The following is a 13,431-nucleotide window of genomic DNA, read 5'->3' as shown; positions in this document are numbered from 1 at the left end:
TAGGAGAATGGCTGCACTCCTGATCTGTACTTTCTTGCGTGAGTGCTGAGACGCCTGGGTCTTCGGTAAGGTAGACACTAGGGCCGTCAGCTTCTGCTGAGATGTCTCTCTTCTCCCATCTGAGCTCCACAAGTGCTGCCTTTAGAAGCTTTCCTGTGTCCCCCTGTGGGGGAAATAATGTTGGCTACTGCAAAGGAATTTGAAGGTCATCCCATGAACAAAAGAATATCACAAGTCTGTGCCCCTCAGTGTGCAAATAGTGGAAAGAAGCTGGAATGATTACAAACGGACCCTCTCCCCATTGGGTTGCAAAAAAACACTTGTCAGAAGTCTCATTCTGTTCCAGAAAGATCAGCTGACACATACATGACTTGTGTTATTGACAATGTTATCCGTGAGAAGGCAAAGGAAGCTACAAAAGAAACTAATATTCAGGCCCCAATTCTAACCAACACAGAAGGACTTGGTGATGTGGAAGTGACAAAAAAAAAAAAGCTTGTAAGAAAGTAACAGTATAATCCAGAGGGAAATGTTGGTCTCGATGATGTCTCCTATGTAAGAACTCCAGGGTGTAGCAGATTTCAAGAAGTCCAGAGAAAAGCTAGAGACTGAAGGCCAAACGTGGAGAGGGGCTTTATCGGAGCACCGTATGTGTCAACAGTAAGTGCACTGCCCACAACTGTAGACGTGTTTACTCCTACGAGTGAGGCAACGGGTTCAGAGAGGCCAAGTCCCAGGTCTGCCTCACTCTAAACCTCATGGTCTTTACTATGATATTTCCTCAATTCAAAAGTGGTGGGGGGTGGGTATGGAAATCCTAAAGCTACATATATTTTCCATAGCTCTTAAGAAATAAAAGGTTGAAGGGCACCTGGGTGGCTCAGTCAGGTGTCTCTGCCTTTGGCTCAGGTCATGATCTTGGTGTCGTGGGATTGAGCTCCACCTCAGGCTCTCTGCTCAGCAGGGAGTCAGCTTCTCCCTCTCCCTTTGTGATATCTTTTAGTCACTCTCAAATAAATAAAATCTTTTTAAAAAAGTAAAACATTGAGCCTCTGAAGGGACATGTTATTTATTACCTAGGGAAATAGGAGTTCACTAGAAAACTGGAAAGAGATGCACAACCAAGAACAAACGAATTTTCTAAGCACATAACGATATCAGGAAGGATGAATTACAGAATTAGCTACAAGGGAAACACACATCCCCCTGCCTCCTCCCCAAATGCTAAGAAAAACAAAAAGTGTGGGTTTTTGAACCCTCAGGTATTTACTTTTGTTCAGGGTTCACTGCTTGGGAGATAAGTGGCCATGAGTAAGCAAGAACCACTCAGCCGCTGGGCTTTAACTGAGGAAAAAGAACTTTTTAAAAAAATACCTATTTATTTGAGAGAGAGAGAATGAGCCATGAGCAGGGGGAGCAGCAGAGGAAGAGGGAGAAGCATACTCCCTGGGAAGCAGAGAGCTGGACCCTGGGATCATGACCTGAGCCAAAGGCAGATGCTTAACCAACTGAGCCACCCAGGTGCCCCCTAGGAAAAAGAACTTTAGTTCAAGTACCCCCTCCTTGAAATAGTCTTCCCTTGGCTGCTGGGACACTTGTTTTCCTTGGTTCTCTTCTACTTCACTGGCTCTGCCTTTTAAATTTCCTTTGTTGTCTCCTCCTCGTTCCTCATCTCTGTAGCCTGTGAACCTCAGAGCAGCCCTGGCTCAACACTTGGTCCTCAACTTCTTTCTCCACACTCAATTGCTGGGTGATGTTGTCTACTGTCAAGACTTTAAATACCATCCACTTTTTGTCTCACTACCCCTCATGATCTCCACTTGCATGCCTCATAGGCTCTCAAATACAACAAACTTGAAGGAAAAATTACTGATGTTCCCCGTACAAATCTGCTCCCCCACTGTGCCCCATGTCACTAAAGGACTTCATTCTTCCAGGTTCTCATGCCAAACCTTCCCCAACCCCGTCTCATGTTCTATATCCGGTTCCTCAGCAAGTCTTGTCACTTTTATCATTCGAATCTATTTGCAATGTGACTATTTCTCATCATCCTCACTCATTATCACCCAAGTCTAAGCCACCATCTGTTGGACCACTGGTCTCCATCCTTCATTTCAGCCATCTTCTCTCTACTCTCCACAGAGTGAAGTGTATCGTTTTAAAACATGTCATATTGGGACGCCTCGATGGCTCAGTTGGTTGGGTGCCTGATTCTTGTTTTCAGCTCAGGTCATGATAGTGTCATGTGATCGGACCCCACATGGGCTCCATGCCAAGTGTAGAATCTGCTTGTCCCTCTCCCTCTGTTCCTCCTCCTTCTCTCTCTCTCTCTCTCTCTCTCAGATAAATAAATTAAGTCTAAAAATATATATATATATCACCTCCTTTTCCCCCCACTGCTCAAAATGCTCCAAAGGCTTTTTTTTTTTTTTTAATTTTTATTTATTTGACAGAAAGAGCAGAAGAGGGAGAAGCAGACTCCACGCTGAGCAGGGAGCCCGACGTGGAGCTCGATCCCCGGACCCCGGGATCATGACCTGAGCCAAAGGCAGATGCCCAACCTACTGAGCCACTCAGCAGCCCCCTCCAAAAGTTTTACACCTCATTCAGAACAGAGTCCAAAGTTCTTACTTTATCCCACCTACCTAAGCTTCTTGCTCTTCCTCAAATATACCTAACACATTTGTATTGAAACTTTTACACTGCTAGTCCCTGCTCCTGGAATGTGTTTCCCTCAGGTATCCACATCACTCCGTCCCTCATTTTTTTCAAGTCACTGTTCAAATGTTACCTCATCAGAGAAGGCTTCCCTCCACTACTACCAAGGAAACCCTTGTTACTACCTCCTTGCCTACTTAATTTTTCTGCTAGCACTTATCACCAACTGACCATCCATTTGATTTTTATCTATAAGCGAAGACATTGTGCTCTAGAGTAGGCCCTCACTGAATGAATGGAGTGAATTTATGGTGCCTCTTCTTTGGGCAAAGTGTAGCGCTAGAGCTAGGTACAGGAGTAGGTAATCATTAGGCTGGAAACTAGTGGAATAAGCAATAAAGAGATTCCTTAATCCCAGATAGATGAGGCTATAGCAACTGACAATAAACTACTTTGAATCAGTTAAAATCTCCAGGCCCAACGTTGGGAATTGTTGGAGCTGACTGATGGATACACAGGGGTTCATCATACTATTTTATATGTTTGAAATTTGTTAAAGGCTGGCTTTATTTATTTGAGAAAGAGAGAGTACATACAGGGAGACGGGGAGAGGGAGAAGCAGACTCCCCGATGAACAGGGAGCCCAGTGCAGGACTCGATCCCAGGACCCCTGGATCACGACCCGAGCCAAGGCAGACACTTAACCAACTGAGCTACCCAGGTGCCCTATGTTTGAAATTTTCTATAGTAGAGTTTTTCTTCCATAAAAAATCTTCCAATAAATTACGGCTCAGAATCTTCTATCTAAAAATAGCTCAACCTCTAGGGGCTCTTTTAGAGGCAGTTGTGGAGACTGGAAGAATTCACGCCAATTCCAGCTTACCGGTTTACCAGTGCTTTGAAAGGACAGTTGTAATCATTGGCAACCAGCACAGGCTCACTAAGTTGGAGTATACCAAACTAACCTCATTTCATTTTGATTTAAGGGTTAAGGATCTGGGGCGCCGGGGTGGCTCAGTGGGTTAAAGCCTCTGCCTTCAGCTCAGATCATGATCCCAGGGTCCTGGAATCGAGCCCCGAATCAGGCTCTCTGCTCAGCAGGGAGCCTGCTTCCCCCCCCCCCCTCTGCCTACTTGTGATCTCTATCTGATAAATAAATAAAATCTTTTTTAAAAAGCGGGGGGGGGGGGTTAAGGATCTGATTTACCAGGGGAATGTAGTAGGCAATATCCCTAGAGTTCAGCAAAATTTTCGGTGGTATCTTATGATAATCACTTGAGGCTCACGGTGGAATGGAAAGACCTGCTTTGTTTTATATCAGTTTAAGGAAGCGCTTCATTCTAGAATTAATAGACTGAGTATTTTGAACTCTCCCTCTGTCCTTTTCTAGCTGTTGTATTTGGTCACTACTTAGCCTCTCTGAGCCGTAATTTCTTCATCAGGAAAGGTAATATTTACCTCCAAGTGCTGTTGGGAGGAAAATAAGAACTTATACTATTAGTACCTTAACACAGTACCCGCCATATCCCATTTGTAAGATGAAGAGGAGGGGGAAGTAACAGGAAATAGCTCATATCAAGGGCTGTAACAGTCTACTTTTTATGCAGAACTATGCAGGCCTGTAATTCCATTATTAAGGTCAGAGGTGAGGCCTCTGGGTGGCTCAGTGGGTTGAGAGTCTACCTTTGGCTCAGGTCATGATCCTGGGGTCCTGGGATCAGCCCTGCAGCATCCCTCTCCCGGCTCAGCAGGGAGTCTGTTTGTCCCTCTCCCTCTGACTCTCCCCCTTGCTCACGGTCTCACTCACACTCTCTCTTTTGAAGGAATAAATTAAAAAATATTAAAAAAAAAAAAAAGGAGGAGGAGGAGGAGTGGAGGTGGTGGTGGTCAGGGGCAAGTTTCTTGAAAAAATCTGAAACAAAAGCCTGTGTTCTACCATGAGCCTAAGGGAGAACGACTCCAAGAATGGAGATTGCTCATGGCATCTCCTAAAGAGAAACTTTACCTATCACAGATCTTCAGCCTGAGAGTCAGTACTTTATGAAATCCTGTACTGATCTTGCTGCTACTGAAAGTGTTCAAGCGGAGTTGGGAGCTATGTAAAATTCAACTTTCTACACTGGAGGAAGTTTGAACCGTTGAGGTTTGGGATGCATTTTCAATCCTAATGTTCCAAATCTCTGTGATGGATGAGCAAGACCTGAGTCTCTCCGATGAACACCTCTTTTACCTTCCCTGGCGCAGAGCTCCGAAGCTCAGGTCTGGAAGTCTGGCCGCCTGTGACCCTGCCATTTATAGAATAAGTTTCAGGTTCGGGTGGTCTCTTCCAGGGGACGCTGAGTAAGGGAGACAACATGAGAGGATTTGGCAGTTTCCCTGCGGCTCCAGAGAGGCCGCCAGATGGCGCCCCGGAACAAACTGCAAGATCAACTTCCTTCCTCTTCCCCCAACTCTTCCCGGCAGCGGGGCCCCGCTCGGGGCTGGGGACCCGACGGCTGGGGCCCGCCAGCTTCCCCCTGGGGTTCCCCGGCTTCAGAAGTGGCCAAGCGTTAGGCACGGCATAAGCCGAGTAGTAGCAGGGACTGTCAGCTGTCTGGGGTAGGCAGGGTGGGTGTCAGAGACCGGAGCCGGGGCTCTAGGCGGAGGGATGGCGCTCGGTCAGCGAATCCAGCCTCGGGCAGGTCCCTCTGCCAGAGCTCCAGCTTTAGCTGACTGTCATCCTACCTCCCGCGCCCCTGCCGGAGATAATAGTTCTCCTCCAAGGGGCGCGCCCGAGTCGCTCCGGATTGGCTGCACGAGTCCGGAGTTAAACTTTCAGCCAGTGAAAAAGGTCACAGAGCGTGACGCACGGAAACGTCACGGGAATTCCCCCCTCCCGGGGGTGGAAAAGGGGCTTTCCCGGCTGGAGCCCTGGTGGCAGTGGAGCGGTGTCGGGACCCGTCCGAGGTGGGTCGGGCCAGGAGCGAAGCCGGAACCGGAGCCGCCGCCGCGGTGAGTGGCCGGGTCCAGACCCCTGAGTGGCCGGGACACGGGAAAGAGCGGGAGGAGGGCCCTTAACTGATCGACTCCCAGGGCTGGAGAGCGGCTATGCACACACACACACACACACACAGCACGCACAGTAACAAGACACACGGATACCGATCGACGTCCTTGTTCAAAAAAACCCAAACAACAACAACAAAAAAAACACCCGGACCTATACGTGCACCTACGCGTATACTAGCGGTCGCACAGCATTGTTCATGTACTCAGATTCGCACACACTTACACGCAAACATGCTCACCCGTGCAAGGTGCCTGGACCCATACCCTTCACGCACAAACACAGATATGCTCACCTGTGTGCTTATATATCAAGACACGCTCAGATACGTCCACACTGAGAAGTTGAAGGACGCTCACCTGTGCACAGCCTTGCTCACTGGCACACGCATATTGACACCACACGTACACAACATTCACGCAAGCACAGGGGACGACACACTATACCTGCGATAGAAACACGCACTAGAGACACACACAGCTATGGGACTGGGGCAGGGGACGTGGACACCCGGAGCAGGGGCGGTGTTGGAATCCAAAGACTGTTGAGATGTTTCGGGGAGCGGGAACAGAAGAGTCCATCCCGAGAAGGACACACCCTTCTTTCCCCCGCCCCACGGACCCAGAGTTCGTTCTCGGGTCAGAACCCCGGGGCCCCCCACTGGGAAGAGCCCCCGCCTACAGGCCTTCGGAAAGGAGGCCTTCCTACTGCAGGAATGTCCCCCCAAAAGCCCCCGGGTGAATCAGCCGTGGCCTCCCTCGGGGTAGAAAATCCCAAGGTTGCTCCAGGGAGGGGAAGGGGCGGGAGGCGGTCCTGGCCCTAGCCTGAAAGCGTCCGCCAGGTTTGAAAGACCCTGCAGTCCCCGGCGCCTGCCCCGATGTGTGGAAGGGGGCCCAACCACCAGTGGCGCTTCCCTGGGTCTGGTTGCCCCTCTGCCCGCAGAGAGGCTACTAAGAGCTCAGAGGCCAGCTACCACCTCGCGCCCCTCCCGCCGCGGGGGCGTGGCCAGTGGCGTCATTTCCAGGCCCGCCCCCTCCGGCCCCGCCTCCCCCTGGTATTTTCGGGACTTTCCTAAGCTGTTCTAACTTTCCTGCCGCTTCCCCGGCCCAACCCAGCTCAGCTCCGGATCTCGCTCTCCACCGGATCTCCCCCGCCACACCCGGACGGGTGGCTGGAAGAGATCAGACCCTCCCCCAAATCTGGGTCCCTCTCGCCCCCCCAACTCCTGTCCTGATCTCTCCCTCCCCCCGCCACTCCCCCCCACCCCCCACCTAAGGCGGGCGCCTGAAACTCTGGGAAACGGAACCGGGCCGGAGCCACCAGACAGAGCCGGGCCTAGTCCAGAGACATGGAAAGTTGCTACGACCCAGTGAGTCACGCCTCCTGGCTGTAAAGCCGGCCGGCTGCCCCCACGTCTGTCTGTCTGTCTGCCCGTCTGTCCGAGTCCCCTCTGCTCCCCTACACCTGTAATGCTCTCTGATTATCTCAACCCGCCGGTCAGTCTGTCTGCCTGACTGCAAACTTCTTCCAGTAGGAGCTTTTTTATGGGCCTGAGGAGGAAAGGGAGCGGTTACTCAGGGCTGGGAAGTGGAGGGCTCTGGGGTGGCTCAGAATCAGTTGTGACTGCCGTCTGTCTCCAAACCAGGCTCTGGATGGCATGATTGAATATGATGACTTAAAATTCGACCCGTCCATTGTGGAGCCCAAGGAGCCAGCCCCAGAGACAGGTAAGTTCCTTATGTTTGCTTGTCTTAGAGGGGGGAGGGAGGAGCATGTGTCCTCTGGCTTGGGGATGGGCTCAGAAATCCTGGCTCAGCAAGGCCCCTCTGTCCCCAGCTGATGGTCCTTACCTGGTGATAGTGGAACAGCCTAAGCAGGTGAGTGAACAGAAAGGATGGTGTGGGATGACTTCAGCTTTAGGGACAAGTGGGGTAGCGGTAGTTGGGTGGCCATGGGAGGGTCACTGATCACAGAGGCCACTTCAGATTGGAATGATTGGCTGCTGCTAATCCCAGTGGTGGTGTGGTTCAGGAGATACTGCCAACTGTCGTGGTCACTGCTGGCTGGGAGTGTGGCTGGCTTGGGGGGAAGGGGGTCTCTCCTGTTCACAATGTCATTCTGCCCCGGGACATTCAGCGAGGCTTCCGATTTCGATATGGCTGTGAAGGCCCCTCCCATGGAGGATTGCCAGGTGCCTCCAGTGAGAAGGGCCGGAAGACTTATCCCACCGTCAAGGTGAGTCAAGGTGGTGCTGGAGGGTGGGCCAGTGGACAGTGTGTTCATGGGCATTACTGACAGCCCTCACCCCTCCCAGATCTGTAACTACGAGGGACCAGCCAAGATTGAGGTGGACCTGGTAACACACAGTGACCCGCCTCGTGCTCATGCCCACAGCCTGGTGGGCAAGCAATGCTCGGAGCTGGGTGTCTGCGCCGTGTCTGTGGGGCCCAAGGACATGACTGCCCAGTAGGTGCTCCCCTCGTTGCCTGCCAGCCCTAGGTCCAAGCCCACTTCTGTGAGCTTAGCGTCTGACCAAGTGGGGAGAGAGGTTGGGCCCAGAACCCAAGGCTCCAAGTAAAAACCGGGAAAGCTTCCTGGAGGAAGTAGGGCTGAGCTGAGCCCTGGCAGCAGGGAGGGTGCCTCAGGAGGAAAGAACTGCCTGCAAAGCTTCTGACTGCCCCTCCCCCACCCAGATTTAACAACCTGGGCGTTCTGCATGTTACCAAGAAGAACATGATGGAGATCATGATACAAAAACTTCAGAGGCAGCGACTCCGCTCCAGGCCCCAGGGCCTTACTGGTATGGAGGGAGGAGAGGTCATGGGAGGTGACCATGGAAGGCGTAGAAGAGGAGGAAGAGGGCAGGGATCACATGTATGTCCACCATGCCCACTGCCCAGAGGCTGAGCGGCGGGAGCTGGAGCAGGAGGCCAAGGAGCTGAAGAAGGTGATGGACCTGAGCATTGTGAGGCTGCGCTTTTCTGCTTTCCTTCGAGCCAGTGATGGCTCCTTCTCGCTGCCCCTGAAGCCTGTTATTTCCCAGCCCATCCATGACAGCAGTGAGTATCCTGATCATCTGGGGTGCCAGGCCGAGGTGCTAAAGGGAGCATGGGGGCAGTCTGAAGCTGTGGAGTCAGACGGGCCCGGCTTTGAACTGGCCCCACCACATAATGAGCTGAGAAATCTTGAGCAAGTCATTTCCTGAGTATGGCTTCCATCTTGGGTAAATGAAGATACTAGCAATTCCTGTATCTCTTGTGGGTGTTCGAATAATAATACAAAGCACCTGGCTCCAAAAATGGAGCCATGGCTATTATGTCATCTCAAGTAATTGAAATCCCACCGCTACAGAGTCTCCTGGGGCCTCAAACCTGAAGATTTCTCGAATGGACAAGACAGCTGGCTCTGTGCGGGGTGGAGATGAGGTCTACCTGCTTTGTGACAAGGTGCAGAAAGGTGAGGCTGGAGCCCAGGCTAGGAGCAGGGCCACTGGGTATCAAGATGGGGAACCAGGGCAGCTCTAGGACAAAAGGCCCTGGAGATTCTACTAGAAGCTATGGCCAAGCTTCAATTTTCCCTATAGATGACATTGAGGTTCGGTTCTACGAGGATGATGAGAACGGATGGCAGGCCTTTGGGGATTTCTCTCCCACAGATGTTCATAAACAGGTACCCTAGGGCCAGGGTGGGGTGGGGGTGCTGAACTAGGCCAAGACCTCAATAACACCTTATATCCTCCAACCCCCTGCCAGTATGCCATTGTGTTCCGGACACCCCCCTATCACAAGATGAAGATTGAGCGTCCTGTAACCGTGTTCCTGCAGCTGAAACGCAAGCGGGGCGGGGATGTGTCCGACTCCAAACAGTTCACCTATTACCCTCTGGTGGAAGGTGGAGCTGGGCTGAGGGGTGGGGGGAGCCCTGGGCTGGACTGTCCGGGAACTAGATCAGGGGACCCATGAGTCAAGTCAGGAGTGGGGAAGGTCCCAGGAAGAGGTGGTCCTAGGAGACACCCTGAGGGCTTTTGGAGGGAGGGCCAGGACCAAACTCAGGACAGAGCTCTTGAGGCATGGTGCATAAGTTGGGGTTTTAACATCTCTTTTCCCTCTGGCCCCAGACAAGGAGGAGGTGCAGCGGAAACGAAGGAAAGCCTTGCCTACCTTCTCGCAGCCCTTCGGGGGTGGCTCCCACATGGGTGGAGGCTCTGGGGGCTCGGCTGGGGGTTATGGAGGAGCTGGAGGAGGAGGTGAGGGGCTGCTGGTAGCGGGAAGGGGGAGGGAGGAGGGAGGATGGGTAAGAAGGAGAGAAGTTGGGGGGTTAGAAATCTGGGAGAGTCCTGGCTGGTGCCTCCTACCCACAGCCCGGCCTGTATCCACAGGTGGCAGCCTCGGATTCTTCCCCTCCTCCTTGGCCTACAGCCCCTACCCGTCGGGCTCGGCACCGATGGGCTGCTATCCCGGAGGCGGGGGCGGGGCGCAGATGGCCGCCGAGGCACCCCGCGTGGCTGCCGGGGAGGAAGCAGCGGAGCCGAGCGCGTCCCCCCTGACCCCCCACCGCGAACCGCAGGCCCCGGACCTGCTGCAGCGAGGTACAGCCTCTTGAATCCGGGCGATCGGGACGCTGCGGGTGGGGACAGAGCTCGTGCCGACGCCCCTGTCGCCCGCAGCCCGGGAGTACAACGCGCGCCTGTTTGGCCTGGCGCAGCGCAGCGCCCGAGCCCTGCTCGACTACGGCGTCACGGCGGACGCGCGCGCCCTGCTGGCAGGACAGCGCCACCTGCTGACGGCTCAGGACGAAAACGGAGACACGTAGGTGGGCGGGCGGCCGGCCGGGCGGCAGACCCAGGTTCCCAGGGCCAGTCAGGGACTTGGAGCGCGAAGGAAGGTCGTGGGGTGCGGGGCGGGGAAGGAAGTTGCAAGGAGCCAGGGCTATAGAGGCGGACGGACCCGGTTCCAAGTCCGGCCTCGCTATGCACTAGCTGTGCTCAAGGTACTTGATCTGTCCCCACTTCAGTTCTGTTGGCTGTTGAGAGAGCACCATAGTACCGACATACTGCACAGGGTGCTCGGAAGGATTAAGTTCGGGTGCAGCGATGGCCCTGGAGACGTTTGAGCTCCACAAGCCCCAGTGACAGATCGTGGAGGCGGTGGGATTTTGAGGGTAGAGGATGCTGAGTGGCTGGTCCCCCTAAGCCACAGTCTCACTCTCACATCCCTCAGGCCACTGCACCTTGCCATCATCCATGGGCAGACCAGTGTCATCGAGCAAATAGCCCACGTCATCTACCACGCCCGGCATCTCGGTGTTGTCAACCTCACCAATCACCTGCACCAGGTGAGGGGCACCTAGGATGAGGGGGCAGGAGTAGGAAGGCGGGTGGGTCGAGGCCAGGGGTGGACCTGGCTCATTCGGCCTCGTCCCCAGACGCCACTGCACCTGGCAGTGATCACCGGGCAGACAAGCGTGGTGAGCTTCCTGCTGCAGGTGGGCGCAGACCCGGCCCTGCTGGACCGGCATGGAGACTCCGCGGTGCACCTGGCTCTGCGGGCAGGGGCCAGTGCCCCCGACCTGCTGCGCACCCTGCTGCACAGTGGGGTTCCCGCCATGCACCAGCTGTTGCACATGCCGGACTTCGAGGGTGAGTTCATCACCTCCTCTGGACTGGGGGGAGGCTGGGTGGGGGGCAAAGGTGTGGACCAGGGAGGGCGCATGGTGAGTGCCTGGTGTGAATGCGAGGTGTTGATGTCAGCTGGTCAGGGGGCTACGTGGGGGTCGCAGCCGTGGGCTGAGTGTCTGTGTCCCTAGGCCTGTACCCAATACACCTGGCAGTCCACGCCCGAAGCCCCGAGTGTCTGGATCTCTTGGTCGACAGTGGGGCTGAAGTGGAGGCTGCAGAACGGCAGGGGGGCCGGACAGCCCTGCATCTAGCCACGGAGATGGAGGAGCTGGGGTTGGTCACACATCTGGTCACCAAGGTGGGACTGAGGATTGCCGAGGGGGCGGGGCCAAGGGTTGTGGAACCAGGGACAGTGAAGATGCAGGGAAAGGGGAGGCCAGACAGTGGGTGCTGGGATCAACCACTCCCTTGCATCCCACAGCTCCGTGCCAACGTGAATGCCCGCACCTTTGCCGGAAACACACCCCTACACCTGGCAGCTGGACTGGGATCCCCCACCCTCACCCGCCTCCTCCTGAAGGCTGGTGAGCCTCATCCTTGGGGCCTATGAACAGGGCTGGTGGGAAGGAAAAGGGGTGCCTCCCAGTCCCCCCTTTGCAGTTCTCAATGTGGGCTCCCCTTGTACCTCCTCACAACTACCTCCCTCCCCAGGGGCGGATATCCTTGCAGAGAATGAGGAGCCCCTGTGCCCACTGCCTTCGCCCCCCACCTCTGGTAGCGACTCAGATTCTGAGGGACCTGAGAGGGACACCCGAGGCAGCTTCCGGGGCCACACACCTCTTGACCTCACTCGCAGCACCAAGGTGAGGCTAGCCTGGAACAGGAGGCCCCAGGGAATGGGGTACCTGGTGGGCTTATGGCTGGCGCCTGGACTTGAGGCCTGGGGTGGGAGGTTGTCAAACTGAAGCTGTCTCCCCAGGTGAAGACCTTGCTGCTAAATGCTGCTCAGGATGCCACGGCACCCCCCCTTACCCCACCCAGCCCTGCAGGTGAGAGCTCTTCCCCTGGGGCAGACCGCAGGCCCCTGCTCACGGAGGTCCCTTCTTTAGAACCTCTAAAGCAGGGTTCCCTTGCTCCCTTCCTGTTGCCACGCACTGCCCTGGTACCGACTGCCTCACCTGTCAGACTCCCTGGAGAGCAAGGTGCCTGCCTGGGCCCGTCTCTGGGCCTAACAGACACAGCTGCATGTGTGTCCCTATCAGGGCCAGAGCCACCACTTGAGGATACAGCCTTACAGAACCTGGAGCATCTGCTAGATGGGCCAGGAGCCCAGGGCAGCTGGGCAGAACTGGCAGAACGGCTGGGGTTGCGCAGTCTGGTGGACACATACCGGAAGACCGCCTCACCCAGCGGCAGCCTCCTGCGCAGTTACAAGGTCAGCTGGTCCCCATCCCCTGCTCTGACCCTGGCTTCTTTCCCCTGTCTCAGATCTCAGGGGCTCCCTTGGCCCCAGGGCTCCTGATCCTACACTCCAATCTCCTGCCTCTTCCTTCTCCCCAGCTGGCTGGTGGGGACTTGGCAGGCCTGCTGGGCGCGCTATCTGACATGGGCCTGGAGGAAGGAGTGAGGCTGCTGAGGGGCCCTGAGGCCCGAGACAAGCTGCCCAGCACAGGTAAAGGGGTCCTACCTGGAACGCAGATCCGGGCCTGGAGGGTGGGAGGCCTAAGACCTTAAACTTTTCCCTATCGCCTTCCCTGTGCCCACTCGCTTAGCAGAGGTGAAGGAGGACAGTGCATACGGGAGCCAGTCGGTGGAACAGGAGGCAGAGAAGCTGGGCTCACCCCCTGAGCCACCAGGAGGGCTCTGCCATGGGCACCCCCAGCCTCAGGTGCACTGAACTGCTGCCCACCCACCAGCCCCTCCCCGGGCCCCTCTGTACAGCACCCCTGCCTATTCCAGTTCTTATTTAACACCCCATGCCCACCCCTCAGTTGGGGCAAATAAAGGATTCTCATAGGAAAGGGAGAGGGCACGGCCCCCTCCCTAACTTATGGCAACCCCTGATGTGACTCTCGTCCCTGGAACCAGCTGCCTGCCCTGGCCCCAAGCC

The 13,431-nt window shown here is 55.1% G+C and overlaps 1 protein-coding gene across 1 annotated transcript; it reads left to right on the top strand.

Moving 5' to 3' along the window:
- The first annotated feature begins 5,570 nt into the window (after positions 1 to 5,570).
- NFKB2 (nuclear factor kappa B subunit 2) lies at positions 5,571 to 13,389 on the top strand. Its single transcript, XM_080822864.1, has 23 exons — positions 5,571 to 5,649; positions 6,981 to 7,073; positions 7,350 to 7,431; positions 7,541 to 7,581; positions 7,841 to 7,939; positions 8,019 to 8,170; positions 8,398 to 8,504; positions 8,605 to 8,763; positions 9,056 to 9,160; positions 9,288 to 9,373; positions 9,457 to 9,595; positions 9,822 to 9,950; positions 10,083 to 10,292; positions 10,371 to 10,512; positions 10,924 to 11,038; positions 11,129 to 11,342; positions 11,510 to 11,679; positions 11,803 to 11,905; positions 12,033 to 12,184; positions 12,301 to 12,370; positions 12,584 to 12,756; positions 12,882 to 12,993; positions 13,097 to 13,389. Exons 2-23 carry the CDS (start codon positions 7,053 to 7,055, stop codon positions 13,216 to 13,218), a joined length of 2,703 nt encoding a protein of 900 aa, XP_080678990.1. The 5' UTR covers positions 5,571 to 5,649; positions 6,981 to 7,052; the 3' UTR covers positions 13,219 to 13,389.
- The last annotated feature ends 42 nt before the right edge of the window (positions 13,390 to 13,431 follow it).

The sequence above is a fragment of the Martes martes genome (genome assembly GCF_963455335.1).
Source record: "Martes martes genome assembly, chromosome: 14".
Lineage (NCBI taxonomy): Eukaryota > Metazoa > Chordata > Mammalia > Carnivora > Mustelidae > Martes > Martes martes.
Note: the sequence above shows the minus strand (reverse complement) of the source record. Positions and strands in the feature narration are given on the sequence as shown.